The sequence below is a fragment of the Ochlerotatus camptorhynchus genome, unplaced genomic scaffold (genome assembly GCF_037179485.1).
Source record: "Ochlerotatus camptorhynchus isolate MF236.1 unplaced genomic scaffold, CSIRO-AGI_Acam_v1.1 ptg000292l, whole genome shotgun sequence".
Taxonomy (NCBI): domain Eukaryota; kingdom Metazoa; phylum Arthropoda; class Insecta; order Diptera; family Culicidae; genus Ochlerotatus; species Ochlerotatus camptorhynchus.
Genome location: NW_027040781.1, coordinates 178,986 through 203,330, shown reverse-complemented (window position 1 = coordinate 203,330; position 24,345 = coordinate 178,986). Strand labels below are relative to the sequence as shown.

At 43.1% G+C, this 24,345-nt stretch overlaps 1 protein-coding gene across 3 annotated transcripts in view; it reads left to right on the top strand.

Moving 5' to 3' along the window:
* Positions 1-24,345, top strand: part of Cad87A (cadherin-87A) — a 727,611-nt gene that overhangs the window by 583,780 nt on the left and 119,486 nt on the right. For all 3 annotated transcript variants that reach the window (XM_065228518.1, XM_065228520.1, XM_065228519.1), the window contains one exon: positions 15,723-15,783. In XM_065228518.1, the coding sequence (XP_065084590.1) occupies positions 15,723-15,783 (61 nt within the window). The remainder of the gene's footprint in view (positions 1-15,722; positions 15,784-24,345) is intronic.

Sequence of the window (24,345 nt, the reverse complement as noted above, 5' to 3'; positions counted from 1 at the left end):
CCACAAATTGTCGTGGTTTAGTCGGTCGAAAGCTTTTTCGTAGTCAATGAATACCAAGTACAGGGACTCTTGGAACTCATTCACCTGCTTCAAGATGATGCGGAGCGTGACAATATGGTCCACACATGATCTTCCAGCACGGAATTCTGTCTGCTGTCGTCGGAGAGCCACGTCGATCTTCTCCTGTATCCGATTGAGGATAACTTTACACAGAACTTTGAGAACAATACACAGTGACATGATGCCTCGCCAGTTGTCGCATACAGTTGGATCCCCCTTCTCGGGGACTTTTACCAGTCGGCCGGAAAAGTCGCGGTGCCCCAGATATTGACGAATACTTTTTTTTTTTTTTTTTAATTACTTTATTTGTACAGGCTCAATCGAATAAACTTTACAGAGCCGAGTTATCATTTTTGTTATACATTATTGATTTCTTATATTTAAAGTTAAAGGAGCTGGACCGGATACTCGCGGTTGTCTCGAGGTTAGTGGGGATTTACAATTTTTTTTGGATGGGAAAAGGGAGAGGGAGGTTTGAAATGTGGTTTACGATACAAATATTTAATTAATCCTAAAACATGAACTAATTTCTATTCATCTTGAAAACAAACATAAAAAAAACCCGCACGTACAAAATACAAACTAAACACAAGGTTAATAAAACTTACAATCTAATGTTAATATTCTTAAAGTAAACATATATGAGTTTCATAAACTCCAGATCGCGTCTAGCCAAAATATCCCGAACTGGAACATTAGGTTGTCTACCTCGAGCCCGAAGGGAATCGTACAGTTCAGATCTGACTCCGCGATGCTCAGCACAAGACCAAATAATGTGATCTGCGTCCTGGTAACCTTGTCCACATTCACAGAGATTGCTGTCCTTCAGCCCAACACGGAACAAGTGAGCGTTTAACGAATAGTGATTGGACATGAGGCGAGACATCAGACGAATGAAGTCTCGACCCACATCCAACCCCTTGAACCAAGAACTCTTCGACACCTTAGGGATAATTGAATACAACCATCGTCCCAAACTCCCTTCACTCCATTTATTCTGCCAGCTGACGAGTGACTGTTGACGATAAATGAAGAAAAATTCATCGTAGGCGATTTGTCGATCGTAAATATCGCCTTCCATAGCGCCCACCTTAGCAAGTGAGTCAGCCATCTCATTGCCCGGAATCGAGCAATGAGATGGGACCCATGCAAAGGTGATGACAAAAGATCTTAAAGATAAAGCACTTAAAAGCTCTCGTATTTTCATGAGAAAATACGAGGAGTGCTTTACCGGCCTCATAGAGCGAATAGCCTTGACAGAACTGAGACTATCCGTAAAAATAAAATAATGATCTGGTGCAAGTGAGGCGATCGTTTCTAGCGTATAATGTATTGCCGCCAGCTCAGCAACATATACGGAACAAGGAGCTTGAAGCATTCGAGAGGCGCTATGAAATTCGTTAAAAATACCAAAACCAGCGGACGACTCTATTAGTGATCCATATGTGAAGAACGATCTTGCGGAATCAACTTGGCCAAACTTTGCAGCGTAAATTGACGGAACAATCATGGAACGATGATGTTCTGGGATCCCACGAATCTCCCGCGTCATAGATAAATCAAAACTAACTGAATTGCCGAAGTCGGAGAAGCATACACGATGGGGATTATGCTGTGAAGGGCTGACATCCTGTGTTATGTACACGTAGTACAATGACATAAAACGAGTTTGAGGGTTCAGCTCAAGAAGCTTTTCAAAGTTTTCGATTACCAGTGGGTTCATAACTTCGCAACGGGTGAGGAGCCTGAGGGACAATTCCGAGAACCGATCCGATAGTGGCAACATGCCCGCCAACACTTCTAGACTCATCGTATGAGTCGAGTGCATGCATCCTAACGCGATACGAAGACAACGATACTGGATACGTTCCAGTTTGATGATGTGAGTTTTAGCCGCCGACTGGAAACAAAAACTACCGTATTCTAAAACCGATAAAATCGTTGTCCGGTACAACGTTAGAAGATCTTGCGGATGGGCTCCCCACCACGTTCCGGTAATTGTTCGGAGAAAATTGATCCTTTGTTGGCATTTTCGTCTCAGATACTCAATGTGGGATCTCCAGGTGCATTTTGAATCGAACCAGACCCCAAGATATTTGAAGGACATAGAATGAGTGATCGGTTTACCCAAAAGTTGAAGCTTTGGTTGTGCTGGGCTATGCTTCCTAGAAAAAACGACCAACTCAGTTTTCTCCGTGGAGAATTCGATACCTAGCTGAATAGCCCAAGTAGACAAATTGTCTAAGGTATCCTGTAAGGGTCCTTGCAGGTCGACCCCTTTGGGCCCTGTCATAGACACTGCGCCGTCATCTGCAAGTTGTCTCAACGTGCAGTTGTCACTTAGACAATTGTCAATTTCTCTGACGTAGAAATTATACAAAAGGGGGCTTAAACATGAGCCCTGGGGGAGACCCATGTAACTAAATCGAGAAGCTGTAGAGTTTCCATGAGAAAAGCTCATATGTTTCTCTGACAGCAAATTGTACAAAAAGTTATTTATTAATGGAGAAAGGCCACAAGCGTGGAGTTTGTCTGAAAGGACTTCAACGGATACTGAATCAAAAGCCCCCTTGATATCCAAGAATACAGAAGCCATTTGCTCTTTTTTAGCAAAAGCCAACTGAATTTCTGTGGAAAGCAACGCGAGACAGTCGTTCGTTCCCTTGCCCCTACGGAATCCAAATTGAGTATCTGAGAGTAGGTTGTTCGTCTCAACCCATTTGTCCAAGCGAAAAAGGATCATTTTCTCCAACAATTTTCGAATGCACGATAACATCGCGATGGGACGATACGAGTTATGATCTGAAGCGGGTTTTCCAGGCTTTTAATGGCTATAACTCTCACTTGCCTCCAATCATCCGGAACAATATTGAGCTCCAGGAACTGACAAAACAAGTTCAACATGCGCCTCTTAGCGACGTCTGGGAGGTTCTTCAACAAGTTGAACTTGATTCTATCAGCCCCCGGAGCCGAATTGCCACACGAAAGGAGCGCGAGTGAGAGCTCCAGCATTGAAAAAGACTGGCTGATCTCGTCTACAGAATACGTCGTTTCGCGAGGAATCATCTGTGCCGGCACGGAATCAGGACATACTTTTCGCGCGAACTTGAGAATCCAACGATCTGAGTACTCCTCGCTCTCGTTGTTTGAAGACCGGTTTCGCATCCTTCGCGCCGCATTCCAAAGCGTATTCATCGACGTTTCGCGCGATAATCCGTCCACGAATTGCCGCCAGTATCCGCGTTTCTTGGCTTTGATGAGGCTCTTGAGTTCGCGTTCAAGAGCCGAGTACGCTTCGAAATACACGGGTGTTCCACGTTTCCGGAAAAGCTTAAACGCGTCGGACTTTTTACGATAAACCTCAGTGCATTGGTGGTCCCACCAAGGGGAAGGAGGTTTCCTACGCAAAGACGTTCCTGGAACCGGCCGAGTTTGAGCTCGAAGCGCGCTGTCCAAGATCAGATTGGAGAGGAAGTTATATTCCTCCAATGGTGGAAGCCCTTCTACCGACGACACGGCTTCCTCTATCGCGGTCTTGAACGTTGTCCAATCGATATTACGGGTGAGGTCGTACGCGACGTTAACGGATTCCGACGAATTGAACCCACTGGCAATCGAAATTTTGATCGGCAAGTGATCACTACCGTGGGGATCCTGGATCACATTCCACGTGCAATCCAACGATAATGAATTAGAGCAAAGTGTGAGGTCTAATCTACTTCCATTTGAGGATGGACCAGTCAGACGTGTTACTTCTCCATTGTTAAGAATTGTCATATTGAAGTTATCACAGAGGTCATATATCAAAGTAGAACGGTTGTCATCATACAGTTCCCCCCAGCCTGTACCGTGGGAATTAAAATCTCCCATAATCAACCGTGGAGTAGGAAGAACTGAACAGATATCTGAAAGTTGTTTTTGACTAATCGAAACTCGGGGAGGAATATACACAGAAGCAATACAAAGGCTCTTGCCTTTAACAAAAGCCTGACATGCGACAACTTCAATACCTGGAAATTGTGGAAGATTCACTCTATAGAAGGAATGGCACTTTTTGATCCCCAAAAGTACTCCTCCTCCACGCGAATCCTCACGATCCAGTCGAATAATGTAAAAATCATGAAAAGGAAGATCGATATCTGAAGAGAGCCAAGTTTCACACAGAGCAAATGCATCACAATCGTTATTGTGAACCAAAAACTTAAACGATTCTATCTTAGGAATAAGACTTCGACAATTCCACTGTAGAACAGTGATCAAATCCCCGACCTCGTTTGGAAAATTATCCATCGAAGGAGATGATTGCTGCAAGGAGGGGCCACTTTAATGTCAACTGCTTCAAGAGGGTTTTCACAGTAGGAAGCATTGCCAGAACAATGCTTTTGAGAGGATCAGAAATATTCAGGTACTTGAGAATATCGTCCACAATTTTATCAAATGAGAACAACCCAGATGAAGAAGGGGCTTCTGTTCTTAAAAATGGGACATCAGGGGTTTTGGATGTCCCCGGGAGAGGTGGAAAATCCTGGGTATAGTCAGTTCTTCTGAATCCAGGAGGAGAAGAAGTCTCCTTTTTTCCACCACTCCTTGATTTGGGCAATCTGATTTGGGGTTCTTCATTCTCAACTTTCCGCGAACGGATGCGTTTTCGTTTCCGTGCTGAAAAACAGAAAGAAGTTCCCTCCTCAGCCAAGTCAGAGTCAGTCTCGTCATCTGACAAAAGAGAAAAGGGATTTTTGTCGTTGGTCGATGGCGTGGCCGTCTTAAGCATTTCTGCAAAAGACTGCCGGGAACGTTCCTTAAGTGAGCGTTGTAATTTCTCCCCGCGTTGTTTGTACACCGGGCATGACGAGAGACCATGAGGAGTTCCCTTACAGTACACGCATTTTGGTGCAGTGACTGTGCAGGCGCCATCCTCGTGCTTCTCCCCGCATTTGGAACAGCGTGCCTTGCTGCCACAGTGGGACGCCGTATGTCCCAACTGCTTACAGTTTTGGCAGTTCATGACCCGGGGAACGAACAAGCGCACAGGTAGTCGAAGTTTTCCCAGCTCGATGTAGTGAGGAAGGGCTGAACCAGAAAAGGTCACACGGAACGAGTCTGTGGGGGTAAAACTCTTTTTACCCTCGCTGACAGATACTGAGCCCAGTTTTTGGACATCCAGTATCTTCACCGGAGGAAGCAAACGGTTCTTGAAACGGCCAACCGCCTGCTTCTCCAAGATCTCGGGGGTCAGACTCGCTTCGGTGACCACACCTTCGATCTCCACATCACGAGCTGGGATGTAAACTCTGTACTCGAGCGTGAAGAGCTGGGAGGCAGCAATCTCGTTAGCCTGCTTCAGGTTAGAGACGGAGACACGAAGTTTATTGTGCCTAACCTTCGTGATTTCAGTCACGGCCGAGTATCGCTTCGTCAGATCATTAGTAATTTGCATTACATTCAAAGGTTTGTTTCTGGGCTGAAAGTAGACAACCCATGGGCCAGTCGAGTCATCTGGATAGGCTCGCGATCGGGGGTTTATCTGAGCCTGTCCTTTGCCAGACTGAGACGATGAACCAGGGATGACATCATCTTTCTTCTGAGATGACGTACGTTTTCGACCCTTCTTGCCATCGCGTGGCAAAGTGGTGTCATCTTCCGACAAAACGTCCATTTCGTCTTGCGACAAAATGTCCATTTTGCCGTACTAGTGGGAGCGAAAAACGCTCTACCACTGAAACGATAATCACTCGGACACAATACACAAAAAAAAACTACAAACACAGAACACAAACTTAAAATTTAACAGATGGGCGAAAGAGAGAAACAAGAACAAAAACTTATCTGATACTCCTATACTACTACCACCGAGCGTTTAAACAGCAGCAGCGGAGCGACGCGCAGCGTGGATGATCTTCGATCAGCGTGTGCGGGCGGTCTTCGTTGGTGTGTGCTTGTATGAGGGTCGGCACTCAGCTGAACACACGATGATAGATGAGCGGTGTAAATGCGGAGGCAGATGCTGACACTCGATGACGATGATCCGTGTGCAGGTATGCGTTACCATGCACCGATGGTGCGCAAAATGGTTGGCGAATTGGCAATAGTAAAAACAATTTTCCTTCCGATGATGCCGAAAACACACTTTCTTCTAAGAAAAAACTCACTTTTAGTTAATTATTTAGCTGGGAACTCTAAGCGAGAAAAAACTGACAATTTAAATCAAGCGAATAGCGAGAAAACTTCCAAAATAGCGGAGCGCGAACTAAGTCGACCGTACTTCTTGCTTGGACGCAGTGGAATCAATTGACGAATACTTGATGAACATTTGTGAGGATAGCATGGGGGTCAGCTTTGAGCATCTTTGCTGATATGCGATCGACTCCCGGGGCTTTGTTGGACTTCATACTTCGGATGGCTGCTTCTATCTTCTGCAATGATGGAGCTTTAGTGTTGACGCGAGTAACGCGCCTCACCCTTGGTGGATAATGCCGAGATGTTGATGGTTGGTTGACCGTTGAAACTTCGAGATGTTGTTCAAAGTGCTCAAACCAACGTTTCAACTGGTCAGTGCGGTCGGTGAGCAACTGTCCAGTCGCGTCTTTCACAGGCATCCTTGGGTTGATCCTTGCCCCGCTCAGGCGTCGTGAAACATCATAGAGGAGGCGGATATCGCCAGTTGCTGCGGCTTTCTCCCCTTCATCAGCCAGGGAGTCCACCCACGCTCGCTTGTTCCTCTCTAGAGCCGAATACCGCTGCCGGGACTCGTTCTTGGCTCCTTGGGTCCTTGTTCGCTCTATCGCGGCTTTTGCTTGTCTCCGCTCCTCGATCTTCCTCCAGGTTTCATTGGTTCTCGTTTGTTTCAATAAAGGCATTCTTGATGCTCGTCCACTGTTCTTCTACGCCGCCACCTTCCGGAATATTAGCTGCGCGAGCCTCGAGTTCTTCGACGAACGATCTCTTCACTGCTGGATCTTCCAGTTGGCGTGAGTTGAATCGCCGCCCGAGTCTCTCCTCCCGCCGTTGAACCCGCGTAATGCGTAGGCGGATCTCATCGATGATTGATGAGCGCAGCCTGTGTTTGGACGCTAAACAGAAAGCCAACTCCACGATGTCGCGGAGCGTTTTCACCTCGCATACCAGAATATAAAAGTACCTGGCAGCTTGTGTTCTCCAAAGTTCGGCTAGGGGACTTCACTAAGTCCCAGGATTTCTAGCTTCATACGGCGAGCCTCACTGGTGAGTTGTGCCAGTTTACCCTGTTGGGCTAGCGTCAGTACATTCCATGTTCCAATTCTTGTCCGTTGTTTAGCGCTAAAAGTCGTTGCCATAAAATCAGTTCGTAATTTTTCACTATAGGTTTCTGTAACAATTTGAAGTTTTCGGAGACAGTAGGTGGTTGGCCTAAGGTCTCCTATCCGCGATCTTGGGTATAGTTTTCGAGGAGAAGCATTTCGAATTCAGCCGCTGGATGCCGGCGAGAAAAGGACATAAGAAGGTTTGTTTACAAAAAGCTCTTGATATATTCCATCGTCCAGCATAAAATGTTGCAGGATCGTCTTGGAAAAAATGTTGTACCTACTCCCGGGTCATTTCAGGATTCGAAAAACAAAACAAAAATAAAAGTAGTCAAAATATCGGGTAGACAAAAAACACATAATTCACAAGCAAACAATAGTCAGTTAAATTTCTTCTCGGCACTGCCTGCACGGCTGCGGTACCCTGAGAAAAAAGTTGGCCCAAAATAAGTATGTAGATTGACCACCCCTTGGGTATTCACTAATCCACCTTGTCCAAAACCTGTCCAAACAGGCCTGAATGTATCCCCAGTTGGTTCGGAGGGTAGTTGCAACGTCCACAGGTTGCTTTGCTCGTTGTACGACGCCACTGGATCTCAACATCAGAAAGGGATTGGGAGTGAGAGTTTCTTCATAAAAGGTGATACGGTCAAAATTTGGTCAAGGGAAAACGCGTGTAAATCGGTGAAATCGTTTATTTAAAAAATCAAATTAAATTTCTTTTTCAAGTTCAATTAGTATAAAATTCAGGAAAAATATTCAGTTAGGCTTCCGCTTTTCCAAATCCGAATTGCCGGGCCTTACGCTTGACCCCTGCCATCAGATTTTGTACAGCCACCTTGTCCACCTTCTTCGCCGCAGAAAGCCAGTTTGCCTTGAACTGCTGCTCGCCCTTAGCAGTTTTTTTGGTCTTCTTTAGGTTCCGCTTGACAATAGCCCAGTATTTCTCAATTGGGCGGAGCTCTGGCGTGTTGGGAGGGTTCTTGTCCTTGGGAACCACCTGCACGTTGTTGGCGGCGTACCACTCCATGGCCTTTTTACCGTAATGGCAAGATGCCAAATCCGGCCAAAACAGTACGGAACAACCGTGTTTCTTCAGGAAAGACAGCAGACGTTTATTCAAACACTCTTTCACGTAAATTTCTTGGTTGACAGTCCCGGAAGCTATGAAAATGCTGCTTTTCAAGCCACAGGTAAAGATGGCTTGCCAAACCAGATATTTCTTTGCGAACTTTGACAGTTTCATGTGCTTGAAAACATCTGCTACCTTTCCCCTTCCTTTTGCCGTATAAAACTCCTGTCCCGGAAGCTGCTTGTAGTCGGCTTTGACGTAGGTTTCGTCGTCCATTACCACGCAGTCAAACTTCGTCAGCATCGTCGTGTACAGCCTCCGGGATCGCACTTTGGCCGTCGTATTTTGTTTATCATCGCGATTTGGAGTCACTACCTTCTTGTAAGACGATAGTCCGGCTCGTTTTTTGGCTCGATGCACGGTTGTAGACGATACACCCAGCTTATTTGCGGCATCTCGGAGAGAGAGGTTAGGGTTTCGCTTGAAACTACCGGTAACTCTCTTTGTCGTCTCAGCGGCTTCCGGTTTTCGATTTCCCCCCGATCCAGACTTCCTGGCTGTCGACAAACGTTCCCCAAACACTTTAATTACATTTGTAACGGTTGATTTGGCAACTTTTAGCGATTTTGCCAACTTTGCGTGCGAGTAGCTCGGATTTTCGCGATGCGCGAGCAAAATTTTGATACGCTGCTCTTCTTGCTTGGACGGCATTTTGACAACTGAAGAGTGAATTCCAAAATCAAAATAGGAGCAACATTCTACACACACACACACCTTCAAAATGAGGGGTGTTCAGGTTTTTTAAATGCAAAATTGAAAGAAATACGTCAAGTTGATATTGACCAAATTTTGATCGTATCACCCTTTATTCTGCTCTCACCGGAACGTACGTCAATGACCTGGAGTTGACTATCGCTTCTTTTTCGACCAATATCGTGCCAAAAGATTCCTCGTCCGGGGTCCTGGAGGTGATGAGAGTACCTAAACCGACCTAGACGTACTGAACTAATAGCTAATTTGTTTATTATCGGGGTTAACACCAGTTCCAACCCAGTGCGAAACCAAACTTTTTGTCAGTGTGAACCTCAACCTGAGCTAGGTTTTAAAAAGAAACGAGAAAACTGACGTTTGTCAGAAAACAAGCAGACCCAATCTTGATGCCCGATACAGGTTGGAACTGAATAATAAACGAATTCGCTATAAGTGTTCCGGTCGAATGTACGTCATACGAGGAAGTTGAGGAGTTTCGTTTCGAACGACGCACGACTTGCACGTCTTTACTACTTTGCGGACAGCATTCCACAAACTGGAGACAGGAGTGCGCTTTGAGATTCGTTCGAAAACGGTTGTGTTTTTGCTTCGCTGCGTGCTTTTATTTAATTTATTTTTTTTAAGCTCGAGCTACTATGTACTGGCGTGAAGTTTTTCGGTGCTCGCATTTGAATCTAGGGGTATTCAACTCTGCACACATTAATTCGTGCCGAGTAATTGAGTTGTACCGAAAGCTATGCCAAGCACTGTGCCGAACGTGCCTCTCAAGGTCAATCAAAGTATGCCTATTAAGGCGTCAATATTCTAGGAGTTTGGCAACCCTCTAAGTGATGGCTTTTGTGATTGTGTTTACATTCTCAATTTCTCTGATGGATGGATGGCAAGCATTCAGCTTCATTCTCATTAGAGCGTTAGCGGGTCAAAAGATGGAAGAGGACCTGGAAACCATCGAACCAATATGGTGTTTAAGCAAATTTCGCAAGATTATGGCTCGAATTCCTATTGAATTGTTGATTCCTTGCAGGTGTACATAAACAAAGGAGAAACCCGATCGAAGAGGAATGAAATTCTTTTCCGACTAAAGTATACCCAGAACTGGAACGAGCGATAGTGCAATGCCACGCTAGGAGCAACATCGTCGAACCAGTTTTAAATCATCTGTCATGCTTCGAAAATAGGATTCTCGGCCACCTCAAACTTCAGCAGAAGCGCTTTATCCGGCGCCTGTAAATCTTTATAGAACTCGAGCAGATTCCACCCAATTCACTCATCTCGACACAGATGACAGACGTGGGCGATTCTTAATTCAAGAGCTTATAGCATTCATTAAGTTTTTTTTTATATATAAGTGTCCTGACAAACTGCTTCGAAGTTCCTTTAACTAATTCGACTCCGTAGCGCTATGAAGTTTACTATTTATTTATTTTCAATATTCCCATGCAACGAAGATCGCTGAACTAAAAACAAACTCTAAACTTCTGACGTTTTACGAAGTTCCTGGAATTGATACATAGTTCGCTGAATTTTTACGCAGTTCACTGCACTTCTTCAAAATTCCCTGAACTTCCAAGATTTTTGTTGATTTTCTGCAAAATCCCATAAAGTTCTACAACGTGTCTTCTGAAATTCTCTGTATTATTCCAAGTACAGTAAACATTGACAAAGTGCCCTGAAGTTAAAAAAAAAGGTTCCGGAACTTTATTGAAGCTTCCTGAAATTAAATAAATTTCCCAAAAACTTAATCCAAGTCCTACTTCTTCCCGAATGTTTGCAAAGCTCCCTGAATTTTCCAGAGTTCTTATTAAATTTTCTGAATTTCTACGATGTCTCCTGAGCATCCAAGCAATCCCTGATCCCCTAGACTTTCCCTCAATTTCTGCCAAACTTTCTGCATTTCTACGAAGTTTACTGAAGTTCAACGAAGCTCATTATGATTCTACAAAGTTATCTAAACCTCTCTAAAAAAAAAATTGCTCAACTATAAAGTTACGAAGTTCTACGAAGTTTCCCGGAGATCTACGAAGTTTTAGAAGATCTAAAACGATCCATGAACTTTCACAAAATTTTCTGAAATCAAAAGATGTTCTCTTAGCTTCTACGAATTATCCTTGATTTCTAAAAACAACAAGGGATAGCCCTACGGGGATGTACGCAATGATGACGTGGTCTTATATCAGTGGCGTTTCCTTAATCTCAATCTACCTGTGCACCAACTCTCAAAACATAAACAATTATCAATATAGGGTAGAGAACTACTTCGGTATAATCGCCCATTTTGGGCCTATCGAGCATAAAACTTCAAATAAATCCATGATTTCAGAGTTAAAAAGTCCATTATGCATTTGGTACGATACTTTAGTTAATAAGCTACCGAACGAAGACAATGAAAACGCGTGATATGAAGGTTTGCACCCATTATTCCCAAAAACAAAAGAAGCGCTCCGACCGAATCATTTTTTTATCTTCATCCGATAGGCCGAAGTGAATTCATTGGCGTTTCAATGCGTTAGGCCGAGCTTAGAATCCGTAGGCCGAGTTTTGAATCCGTAGGCCGAGTTTGGCGTCAAGAAGTAGTGTTAAACGTTTGAAAATATCGCAACGATTGGTTTCAATTTTTCAACTTTTACGATACGTACGGAAAGGTAAATAAATTTGGAAGCCATCAGTAATAATAACATTGCTTGCAATGTATACATATCGAGTTAACTAGAAGATTAAGTGTATTTTTCAACCGATTCGAGTATGAATACGGCACTAAATCAGATTTTGAAAATTGGTGCACAGGTAAAAAGTGAGGTTACGGGACGCCGCTGTCTTATATAATGAATCTTATTTGTTAACTGCAGCAGGAGCTTGTATTTTGTGTAGGAATAGGACTCTATGGATGCTCATGTGGGACGCAGCTCGCTGCTTGCAGAAATGCAGGCAGTCTTTCGTTGTGTACTGGAAGACAATGTTCAACACCACGCACCGAATGCATTGCTGCTGCTGCTGCTGATGCCAACGACCGGACACCACCACACACGGTGATTGGAACTGCATCCGATTAGTGGTTGAGGCCAACCATGATAGCTAGCTGCTTGTGGGAAGCCTTTCGTTGTGTACTGGAGAACAGTGCCACTCACCACACGGTGATTGAATAAACACCGTTTGGTGAGACCGGATGGAATTCAACTTTGAAATCTGTGTTAGGGAAATCGATTTTCGCAGGCAATCGGTGATAATTTTGATTATCATAGCAACAGTTACACATTCGGGTAATTTTAAATTGTGACATTTTGAAAAATGATAAAATATTCAGATGCGTAGACATATTTCTGGTCGATTGGTGATAAAATTAATGAAATTTGTCCAGGGGCAGCTGAGTTATTAACGTTCAAAATCTTTCATAATTTTGTTGCATGTTCCATTTTCGGTTTTCACCAAATGTACCCCCATATAGAAATCAATGTGAAGATTCAGTTTTATAAATTTGAAATCTTGAACACCTTCCCCAAATTTTAAAAACCTGTGAAGACATTTCGTAGATTTCGGTGAAGATATTGCCGATATACACCTGGCATCCCTGGCTTGAACATCCGGATACATTGGTGTTTCGTATGAAATAGGTTCAAAGGAGGCTGATTAGGGTTTTCAGCGCTCTTAAATTTCCTTAAAGTGGTCTCCGAATGTCAGGTGACAACACTTTCTAGCAGCTGATGCATCATTTCAGGGAGATCGGTAGGAAGTTCTTGAGATCTTGCAACTCAAACCACCAGGTGATGTTTTGAGAATTCCCAGACCATTCTTTGTTGAACAGCTGTAGGAGGGATGTCACTTCTGAAGGAGGTATCGCACTTCTGTTTAGTGGTAGTTCAAGTTTGGAGAGCCGGACTGGCTGGTGGTTTGCGTTTGAAATCAGATAATCTCGGGTCATGAACGTTGTAACCGCAATGTAGTCCCATCGTGATTTTATTTAATGTACTGTGAACTTAACTAACCGTTCACCAATTCCAAGCGTTAGTTTTGTTGGCTGACCAAGTGTTTCTTTAAATATACTGTAAGTTGTATGCTATCTCGAAGACACAAGCCACCACTGCGCCACCTATTTTCTGACCCGGTAGTTAATGCCCCATATTTAGAATTTAAATCAATTGCGTCGTAGAGAGTTGAACAGATTCTGGGTATTATATTATTAAAACAATAAACGGCTTCGTTTAATCTCTCTGTAATCGACCAATAGGAGGAAATTGCGCAGTAAAATTTAGGTTGTACCCAATCTATCCGGCGTCATCTTGTTCAATTGTGTGGAGTGCTTTGAAGAGATAAGTCGAAGATATTTTGAAGTGGTTTAAAAATTGTTAAAAGGTGATAATTTAAAAAAAGTAATAAACGGTTAATTAAGCTCGAAGTAAGTCTTCGCGCGTTTATTAGTAGTACTTTTTTTATGTTTTTAACAGATTTTTTTTAGTACATTTTCGAACATTAGCGACCAAATTTTGTCGAGCGAAATAGTGTTCGTAAAGAACGTTTAATATCTGTGAATTCTAAAACTACGAAATTCAGGTAAGCCTAATAAGTGTGCGAATAGTGAGCAAATTTATAAAATAAATAATCCGCGTTGAATAGGACAATTGTGCCCAAGCAACGTGGGCGGTTAGTGCGGGTTCGTACAGGAGGTTCGCCCAGGAGGCTAGTACCGGACTCAAGCAGTGCCTGAATTTTCGGATTGGCTTTCGGTTTGCTCTTTTGCCCAGTGTGCAGCGAAGACACCGAAGTATATTTTGAACCGTTTGCCAGCGGTTGCTTGCGAATTCCGACCAGTTCACCATCCGTCAGACCCTGGCTGTGCAATATCTTCCGTTCGTCGTATCACAGTGTTTTCGCAAGGCAATAAGTCGCAAGGTGTCGACCGAGCTAAATTCTGGCTGGTAACTCCACGCACAGTGGGGACGCATTTACCCCGAAATATACACCGGCGTGCGAAACACGTGAGTAGACCCACTACGGCTAGAGCCCGAAGCCGCCAACTCGTTGGTGACGACCAACGGAACAGAAAGGTTTTATCGAATGAGAATTTGGCATCTTGTATCGTGGGATCCTAACTACGAGGGACGTCCGACGCGGGAGCTGCGAAGAAGTTAAAGGTCAGATCTGAACAGTTTGTTGCTCACAATACACTTTAGCACTAGATTAATTTAAACTCTAAAAACTAATAAAGTGTGACGTCACCTTAGGGCATTAGGTTTGCTTGAATTCGAAATAAATTTAGCTCTGAATTCGAACTTTACAATTTCAAATATCGGTTGAGCTTGATGAATTTAGTCGTTTTGAATTACGCGAGCGATTAATAAATAATAAATTACTTCTAGTTTAGTTGTAGCTCTCCACTTTATTTCGCGTCACGCAATAAAACTTTAAATAATAATTAGATTGGTTTAAGTTTATTATTTCCTTAACAATCCCCCTATGATAGATAATAGAGTTGTCTTTTTAGTATTTTTCTGATTTGATGTAAATATTAGTTGAATTTTGTTTGATTGCCGTACGACGTTTGGGTTTAAAAGTGAGACCTCTGATTCTGGGACAACTGTGTAACCTGTCCTGAGAAGGCAGTTTCATCCCGGGCAATACTACCTGAGTAATGGTCCTTCTTCTGAAGGTGGCGCATAAATCGTTTACTTTGTGGGAACAGAAAGGAGCGTTACAACTTTTAGGGGATTGTTTTGTTAGGTGAATCTGTGGTTACTCTCTGATGCCAGCTAAAACAGGTCTACTGGACGTTGGCTATCAACTAACTTAGCAATCGTGTTTCAGAATAACATTTGATTTTTGGCTGGAAAAGATGATTGAACTTAAATTTTCCCCGAACGGCAAATCGGCATTTATAATCGAACTCAATTCCAACCGGTATGCTGCAGAGTTCCCCTTCATCCAAAAGATTCCCTAGAATCTATCACCATCCGATTTTTGCAGCAAACAATCAATGTCCGTGAATAAAGCTCCCTGGGAACCATTTGGACGGGATTTTATCGCTCAATCAACTACCGAACTAAATCGAATCAGTTTTCGCTGGGCGCGCTCCTTCAGCTGGAAACTCTCGGAAGCCTCGGAAAAACAACTCCGTTCCGTCGATGCTGGCGACCGATCCCCGGCATTTGGCTATTACACTTCACAAAATTGATTATCTCCACACTATCCAGCTTGCCATGTAGTGCTAGGCCAGGGACTACTCGCTTAGACTCGTAAAAAGTTATCCTAGCTCGTTTATAACAACATTAGTTTATTCATAGGGGGGAGGGTTGAGGGTACACAGTATCCCATCACTCGGCATCCATTCTGAAAAAAAAAAGCTGGTTCCGTCATGGGGCTAAAATAAAAACAAGGCAGCCCAAATTCGATCCGTATTACCTCGCATAGTTCAGCATCAGCTGCTGGTAGCACTGACTGGTAGCAGCAGCGAGATTTATGCCACCCAAGCATCATGCGATTTTGCCAAGAATATATAGTGACTAACGTTAAACCTTTCTCTCTCTGCTTCCTTTCTAATCAATTTACAGGCACCCTAGTCGAACGTTTACAGGCAATCGATTTGGATACGGGCATCAACGCCGAGATCAGGTAAATATAAATTTAGCGATTTCCAGAGCTTCGAACGGGTGACGGCGCGCGCTATGATGCTGTATGCATGAGCTTTACTAGGTATTTGTGCGAAACGTCGCGGAAGGGCATAAACAATGGTTGGTACTTGGGGAGGCCCTCTGACTCAGCTCAAGGCAAAGCCTTCATAGCATCCGTTTTTTGAAAATCTTTCCAGAACAACCCTACGGCTGAAAAGAGTTCCCGTACAATTTTCGCTCTGATCTAAAAAGCTTCCTTCCTGTCGATTGTGTGCCGTTCACCGACGCTTTGTTTACGTTTTCTGTTTGCAGCCTCTCTATCGTTGGCTACAGGCAATAAAAATAAATTTTTAGAATAACTTGATTATTTCGGCGTCATGTATCGTCGTCGTCGTCCTCCTCGACTACGATACAGCTCATCCTGTTTGTGCTCGTTCCAACGAAACACCTCTGGAGTGACTGCCAGCTCTGTATAGGAGGAAGGAGGTACGTGTGTCAATATTCCAAGAATAATCGATCCAGGATAAAATTGAAAAAAATCTATTCCGATGATTGTCGCAAACGATATTAGTCTCGTTTGAAAATGGTGCTATGCGGTAGGTATATGAAGCGAAATTTTTGGGAGGACAACGAACGATGCATAGAAAAAAAATCTGAATTTTAATGGTAAAGGTGCAGCTACAAAAGCAAGACCATGCTGGAGGTGGCTGTGTTCGATCCCCGGTCTGGTCTAGAAATTTTTCGGGTTGAAAAATTTCTCGACTTCGCTGGGCAGCGGAGTATGAATGTACTTGCCACACAATTATACTAATGAAAAAATGGGACAGGCATCGAAAGCTCTCAATTATTAACTGTGGAAGTAAAATTATTGACTGCCTAGGCTGAGTGTGAAAGCACTGCACTATTCAATCCATTGCTCTGTGCAGACCGTTTGTACCAAACGGTAAAGGACGAGACGATGAAAGAGCCAACAAAAACATTCAGTCACTCACGAGCAGGCGACGCACACCGCTTGCCTTCGCTCACACAGCATGTCGCCACAAACAACAGTAGTGACATCTGATGGCAAGCGCGGAAACCATTTCCTTTGGTTAATTAACCAAAGGAAATGGTTTCTGCGCTTGCCATCAGATGTCACTACTGTTGTTTGTGGCGACATCTGAGTATAAACTGCTTTTTGTAAGTTGCTAACAGAGGACAAGGTTTTCAGCAATCATAGAAATTCTTTTCTCAGACTTCAAAATAGAGTACCTGACACTGTAAAGCACGTCTGGTGCCTCTATATGTGCATTCAGATTCTCATCCGAAATCATAACACACAAAATGAGACATAGGAAGTGTTTGTTTTGTCCTACTTCGGATGTTAATCTAAATTCATAACAAGACAAGTTTTTCAGTGCCAGGTACTATGGAGTTGAACTAGCCAGGTGTCTAAAATTCTCCTTAAAAAGCTTTGAAAAAAGTGCTATGTACTCTATTCTGCAGTCTGTGCGAGGGAAATCACAAATCCTGTATCATCAACATACATAACATAGTTGAAGATGCCAATTTTCAAATAACAGACATAAAGTGGTCATTTAATACGATCGATGAGGAGATGAAAGTATAGAGTTGATAGTTCCGTTAGAGTACAGTAGAATTTCCCTCACCATCCCTCTCCAACGGGGGAGTTTGGTAAAGAGAGATGATTATTCCGATTCGTACCTTCCTCTAAGTTGTCCTTGCTCGCTTTATACTCTCTATATACTATTTTCACACTGCCGTACTCTAACGGAACTATCAACTCTATACTTTCATCTCCTCATCTATCGTATTAAATGACCACTTTAAGTCTGTTATTTGGAACTTGGCATCTTCCACTAACTTCGTTAACTTCACGCAGAAATAATACAAACATAAGTATAGTTAAAATGCATAACATGTTGAGATATTGAGCTCGTGCCAGAGAGGATTTGTCGATGTTTACATGTATGAAGTCATGTACCTTGAAATATATGGGCTTGGAATCTGAGAATGTTTGGAAATTTTTCGTTGTTGTTCGATTACACTATAATTACGGCACTAACTTCCATCATTTATGGATGTACATACTGGCAAAAACGAATATTTTTGGGCATCTGCTGGCAGTACCCGTTTTGCAGATAAATGTGAAATTGTCAAGTTCCCATCATGGTTTCTATATATAGATAATGGAGACAACGGAACGGTCCTCAAAAAATCCGGAACATTCGTAAAAGTGGTCAATCCATGAACCTGATCCTAGAGCTCTGCGTTTTTTTTTTTTTTGAAAATATTAGGAACTGTGATATAAAAAATATTTGGGGTCGTGACATAAACATGTACCTGGATGGCCATGGGACTGTCCTCCGGAAGATCCGAAATATCCGTAAAAGTAGACAATCCAGGAAACTGATCCTAGAGCTCCGCATTTTTTTTAACATTAGGATCTGTGATATAAGAATGAATTTGGGTCATGGACCAAGATGGCCATCGGACTGTCCAGCGGAAGATCCGAAACATCCGTAAAAGTAGTAAATCCACGATCCTGATCCTAGAGCTCCGCGTTTTTTTATAAACATCAGGAACTGTGATTATAGAAAGAATTTGGGTTTGTGACATAAACATGAACCTGGATGTCCATGGGACCGTCCTCCTTAAGATCCGGAACATCCATAAAAGTGGTCAATCCATGAAACTGGTAGAGCTCCATGTTTTTTTAACATTTGGATCTGTGATATAAGGATGGATTTGGGTCATGAGCCCAGCGGAAGATTCGGAACATCCGTAAAAGTGGTAAATCCACGATCCTGATCCTAGAACTCCGCGTTTATTTTTTTTTTCATTAGGAACTGTGATGATAGAAAGAATTTGGAGTTGTGACATAAACATGAACCTGGATGTCCATGAGACCGTCCTCCGGAAGATCCGGAACATCCGCGAAAGTGGAAAATTCACGAAACTGATCCTAGAGCTCCGTGGTTTTCTTGAAAATGTTAGGAACTGTGATATTAGAATGAATTTGGGATCGTGACATAGACATGGACCCAGATGGCCATCGGACTATCCTCCGGAAGATCAAACAAATCCGTAAAAGTGGTCAATGTATGGAACTGTTTTTTTCGAAGCTCCACGGTTTTTTTTTCGAAAACACTTGGAACTGTCATATATAAATTAATTTGCAGTCGTGACATAAACATGTAGCTAGAAGGCCATGGGACCGTACTCCGCAAGATCAAGAACATCGAAACTGATCTTAGAGTTCTACGGTTTTTTCTAAAGCATGTGGAACTGTGATATTAAAATGAATTTGGGATCGTGACATAAACATGGACCCAAATGGCCATGGGGCCATCCTCTGGTAAGTCCAGAACATCAGTAAAAGAGGTCAATCAACGAAACTGATCCTAGAGCTCCGCATGTTTTTCCAAAAACATTAGGAACTGGGATATAAGAATGAATTTGTGGTCGAGACATAAACATGTACCTAGATAGCCATGGGACCGTCGTCCGGAACAACGACAACATCCGTAAAATGGTCACTCCATAAAATTGAGAGTTTTTTTTCTTTCAAGTATGCCCTCGCAAGGCAGTGCCTGATGACCTTATTTCTGGTCTTGCTTTAAAATCCTTCCCAAAGAATTTTCTGTGATTCAACTACATCACTTATTGTTGACTCTTTTCGACAATCAATTTGTACGTCTTCTCTAAGTATCGTACCTTGTTCTCCTCTTAAGGACTCTTTGTGATCCAAGCGATCACTTATTGCTGCCTCTTTTTAGGCTAGCGCTTTTCACGTTCCCTCTAGGGATCGCACTGTGTCCTTCTCTTAAGGACTGTTAATGATCCACTTGATCACTGTCTGCTGCCTTTCTTTAGGCTAACAATTTTCTTTCTTTTTTTAAACAATCAGGTTGATTAACTTACCGACCTTTAGATCGTCAGACTGCAGTGCCACCTTTGATTTCTTCTAACCTGAATTATTACACGGCTTTCTAATGTCACTTATAGCCTTTTGCTTGATTGACATTTCACAGTTCTTCAGTTGAGTGTTTCCAGGTTTATTTTTATTTAAATAACCACTTTTAGATTTCAATTATCTGGCACTGTCAAAACTGTCGCTTGAATGTTCGTGAATAGTCAATCACTTGAATATCTTCAAGTTTCACTTGAAAGTCTGCAACCACTTTAACTTTAGCATTTGAGAGTCAGTTGCTCTGGAACCTATTTCTTGACACCACAATGACGCGTAAACTTACTAATGTGTTGTTCAAATACGCGTTCCTTGGCGGTTCCACGCCACCGAGTAATTTCAAACACTTTGGTGTCACAGTATTCTCCTCTCAAGAGTGGTCTTCGTAGGCAGTTTTTGTACTCTACACTGTTTTTCACTACTTTCAATTGTAGCTTCCTCTCTTTAGCCACCATAAATGTAACTCGGTGTTCGCGAACTACGTACTTACCGTGCGAAGGTTAAACGTTTCGAATTAGTCCGCGAATTCGCGATTACGGACATACTCTTTTCACCAAACGAATTCTCTTCTAGATGCTTGCAATTCTTAAGACTCAGTCGTCTTACTCTAAACCTTTCAGACTGGCAGGCTAGTATACCTAGTACCTGGCGGAGGAAGTCAGAACAAACGAACTTCTCCAATTCTACTAATATACGACGAAATGACACAACACCTAAGTGCGTAGTCTACAATCGAAGGGAGATTAGTGGCTTGGCCTAACCAAGGGTTCTTCAATAATGAGAACGAAGTTGGTTTGAAAGGTATTACTATGACGAGCACCTCAACGGTGATGCAGCAGAAAACGAAGGTGGCACGGCAACATACCTTGGAGCACGCGCAGAAGACGACAGGCTACCGGCCCCTGATCTTCAAGTAGTTGATGAGGAGATCGGTCGGCTGAAGAACAACAAAGCAACTGGTGTAGATCAACAACCAAGTGAGCTATTAAAATACGGTGGTGAAGTACTGGCTAGAGCGCTGCACTGGGTAATTGCCAAGATTTGGGAGGAGGAGATATTACCGGGGGAGTGGATGGAAGGTTTCATATGCCCTAATCAACAAAAAGGGCGACAAGTTGGATTACTGCAGCTACCACGCAATCACAATGCTGAGCGCCGTCTACAGAGGTTCAAGGTGGTCGATGAGCTTGTGTATTTGGGCTCACTGGTGACCGCCGAAAATGATACCAACAGAGACATTCAAAGACGCATTATGGCAAGGAATCGTGCCTATTTTGGACTCCGGAGGACGCTCCGGTCGAATACAATTCGCCACGAAGTTGATTATCTAAAAGACGCTGACGCTCTACAGCCACGAGACCGTGACTATGCTGGTGTTGCGTACCATCTACGGTGGAGTGCAGATGGATGACGGAACGTGGAGGAGGCGAATGAACCACGAATTGCACCAGCTGCTGGGAGAACCATCACATTGCAAAAATTGGGCGACTACGGTGGGCTGGGCACGTCGTAAGAATGCCGCACGACGACCCAGTGAAAATGGTTCTTGAAAGCGCCCCAACAGGAACAAGAAGAAGAGGCGCGCAGTGGGCAAGGTGGATCGACCAAGTAGAAGGCGACCTGCGGACCCTTCGCAGACTACGAGGCTGGCAAAGCGTGGCCATGGATCGAGTTGAGTGGAGACGACGTCTTCGGACAGCAGAGGACAACAACGCCTTAGCCCGATTGCAAGCAAGCAAGCCTTACAATTGATCCAAGAACGAAAAAACCATGGAACTGGGATATTAGATGAGATATTATATTTGGGGTCCTCCGGAAGATCCGTAAAAGTGGTCCATCCTTGATACTGTTTCTAGAGCTTCATAATTTTGTCGAAAACACTTCGAACTGTGATATATGAAAGAATTTAGGGTCGAGACATCAACATGAATCTGGATGGCCATTGGACCGTCCTCCAGAACATCCGGATTATCCGTAAAAGTGGATCATCCACGAAACTGTGAAAAACTCGTGGTTTTTTTTTTCGAAAACTCTTGGATCTGCGCTTTAAGATAGAATTTAAGGTCGTGACATAAACATGGATCCGGATGGCCATGGAACTGTCCTCCAAAAGATCCGGAACATCCGTAAATTTGTCATACTGTTAAACTGATCCTAGAGCTCTGCAGTTCTTTTTTAAACACTGTGATAAAAGAAAAAACTAGATCACTTGTACGGATTTTCCGTATCTTCCGGAGGAGGGTCCTATGTTATGGACTTACCAGAGGATGGCCCCATGGCCATTTGGGTCCATGTTTATGTCATGACCCTAAATTATTTCTTATATCGCAGATCCACATGCTTTCAAAAAAAAAAAAAAAACCGTAGAACTCTAGGATCAGTTTGGACGTTCTAGATCTTGCGGAGGACGGTCCCATGGCCTTCTAGGTACATGTTTATGTCACGACCGCAGATTAATTAATATATGACAGTTCCAAGTGTTTTCGAAACAAAAAACTTACCGTGGAGCTCTAGGATCAGTTCCATACATTGACCACTTTTACGGATTTTCGGATCTTCCACTGAGAAATTACGGGCAGCTTCGAGAAATTTAAGGAAATTCGGAAATCTTTTGTTCAGTTTTAATAACATCAGGAAAGTCAAGGCCATGGGAAAAATTATAAATTAGAGTCCATAATTTCTGAGCAGTTTCATGATCTTCAGGAAATCCTCGCGAACTGCAGTGAAAATCTGTGAATTTTATTTTGCGAAACAGAAGCGGGTCTTATGAAGACCAAGTCTCATGTGCACAATATACACTCCAAAAGGCGAGTGAACTTAGAGAACTTAGATTTGTATTAATTATTTCGTTTCGATCCCAGAAAAATTTAGGGAAACTTTAAAAAGCTTCAGAAATTTCAGAAAAAACTTAAAATCCTTCACAGAAGTTCGACAAAAGCAGGCCACTCTCGATATGTGCTACGCGATCGTCTGTTTTCTCGGCAGCAACCATTGTGTGGTCCTCCTCATTGTTCTTCATCAGCAGTTCTTTCGGTCGATGCGTCGTCGACTTTGGAAAGCAACCGTTTCGTGATGAGTGAGTGTGTGAGTGCTGACCACGTTTTGCGTCCATTTCTGAAATGGAAGCACACTGACCCCCGTTGGCGTACAACAATTTGCCATACAATGAAACCACTGGAAGCGGCTCCAATTCTGATGGAGGAGGCTTTTTGGATAGCGGAAGATAAAGTGTTTATTGTGTTGTACCTTTTGACTATAGTTTTAAGATGTATTGTATAGTGACCAAGAATCCTCGGCTCTGTAAAGTTAATTCGGTTAAGCCTTAGCAAATAAATCAATAAAAAAAAAAAAAAAAAAAAAGTTCAGAGATCTACAGAAAAACTTCAAATCCTTCAAAGAAGTGCATGGAGTTTTAGGGAAGAAATGAACATTAGGAAAATGTGGGAACACTTCCAAGAAGTTTCGAAAGCTTCCACTCATTCTGGAACTCCTGGAAAGTTCCTCAAGTTTCAGGAAATTTGCGGTAAATTTTGGGAAGTTCGCGAATTTTCATTGAGTGTTCTGCACAGTAATTTCCACGGAAGCTTAGACATTTTTAGGACAGTTTAATTAAATTCATGGCAGTACAACAAGCTTCACGAGAACTGCACAAACAGAAAAGAAAAGAACAGAGAACCTCAGGTAGTTCCAGAAACTTTCGAGAAATAACATTAATTAAAAAAAAAAAAAAGTTTCAAGAACTTAAGACAATTGTAAAAACATAACAGGCATTCAAGGAATTCTGGGAAAAAAAACGCGGAAACTTCACTGCCGTGAGCCATCACGCCAATGAATCATATCATATAGCGTAGCAACGCTTTCTCAAATTAACCACGTAGTCAACGAGAACAACCGTAGTTTGGACCTCTGCTTCGTGAGCACTCAGGGCAATGCTCCGTTCATTTCCACAGCACCTTGTCCACTAGTTAAGCTTGTTCCGCACCACCCTCCTCTGATTGTCACTGTTGAGGACAATCTCGTTCGTGATTTCGATAGTCTTCCTGCTGCGGTTTCTAATGACTTTCGAAAGGCCGACCATCGAAGCATTGTAGATGTGTTATCAAACATGGACTGGGGGAACATTCTCGATCATGACGACGTTGAGGCCGCTGCGCAAACTTTTTCTCATGTCTTGGCATATGTCATTGACAGACACGTCCCGAAAAGAATTCAACGTAAAGACTCTCACCCTCCCTGGCAGACGATTGAGCTGCGTAGGTTGAAGTCGACCAAGAGAGCAGCATTGAGAAGATTTACGAAGTATCGCACGCTTCCTCTGAAACATCACTACGTGATGCTCAATCACGAGTATCAGCGAGCCAGTCGTCGATGCTTTCTGCGATTTCAACGAGGTATTCAGCGTAACCTTAAATTACACCCGAAATCCTTCTGGAACTACGTGAACGAGCAACGCAGAGAATCTGGCCTCCCTTCGTCAATGGAATTGAACAGTGAAGTCGCTTCCACTCCGCAGGATATTTGTCGCCTTTTTTCTGTCAATTTTGCCAGTGTGTTCACTGATGAGAGACTAAGTGACGACCATGTTTCCCTCGC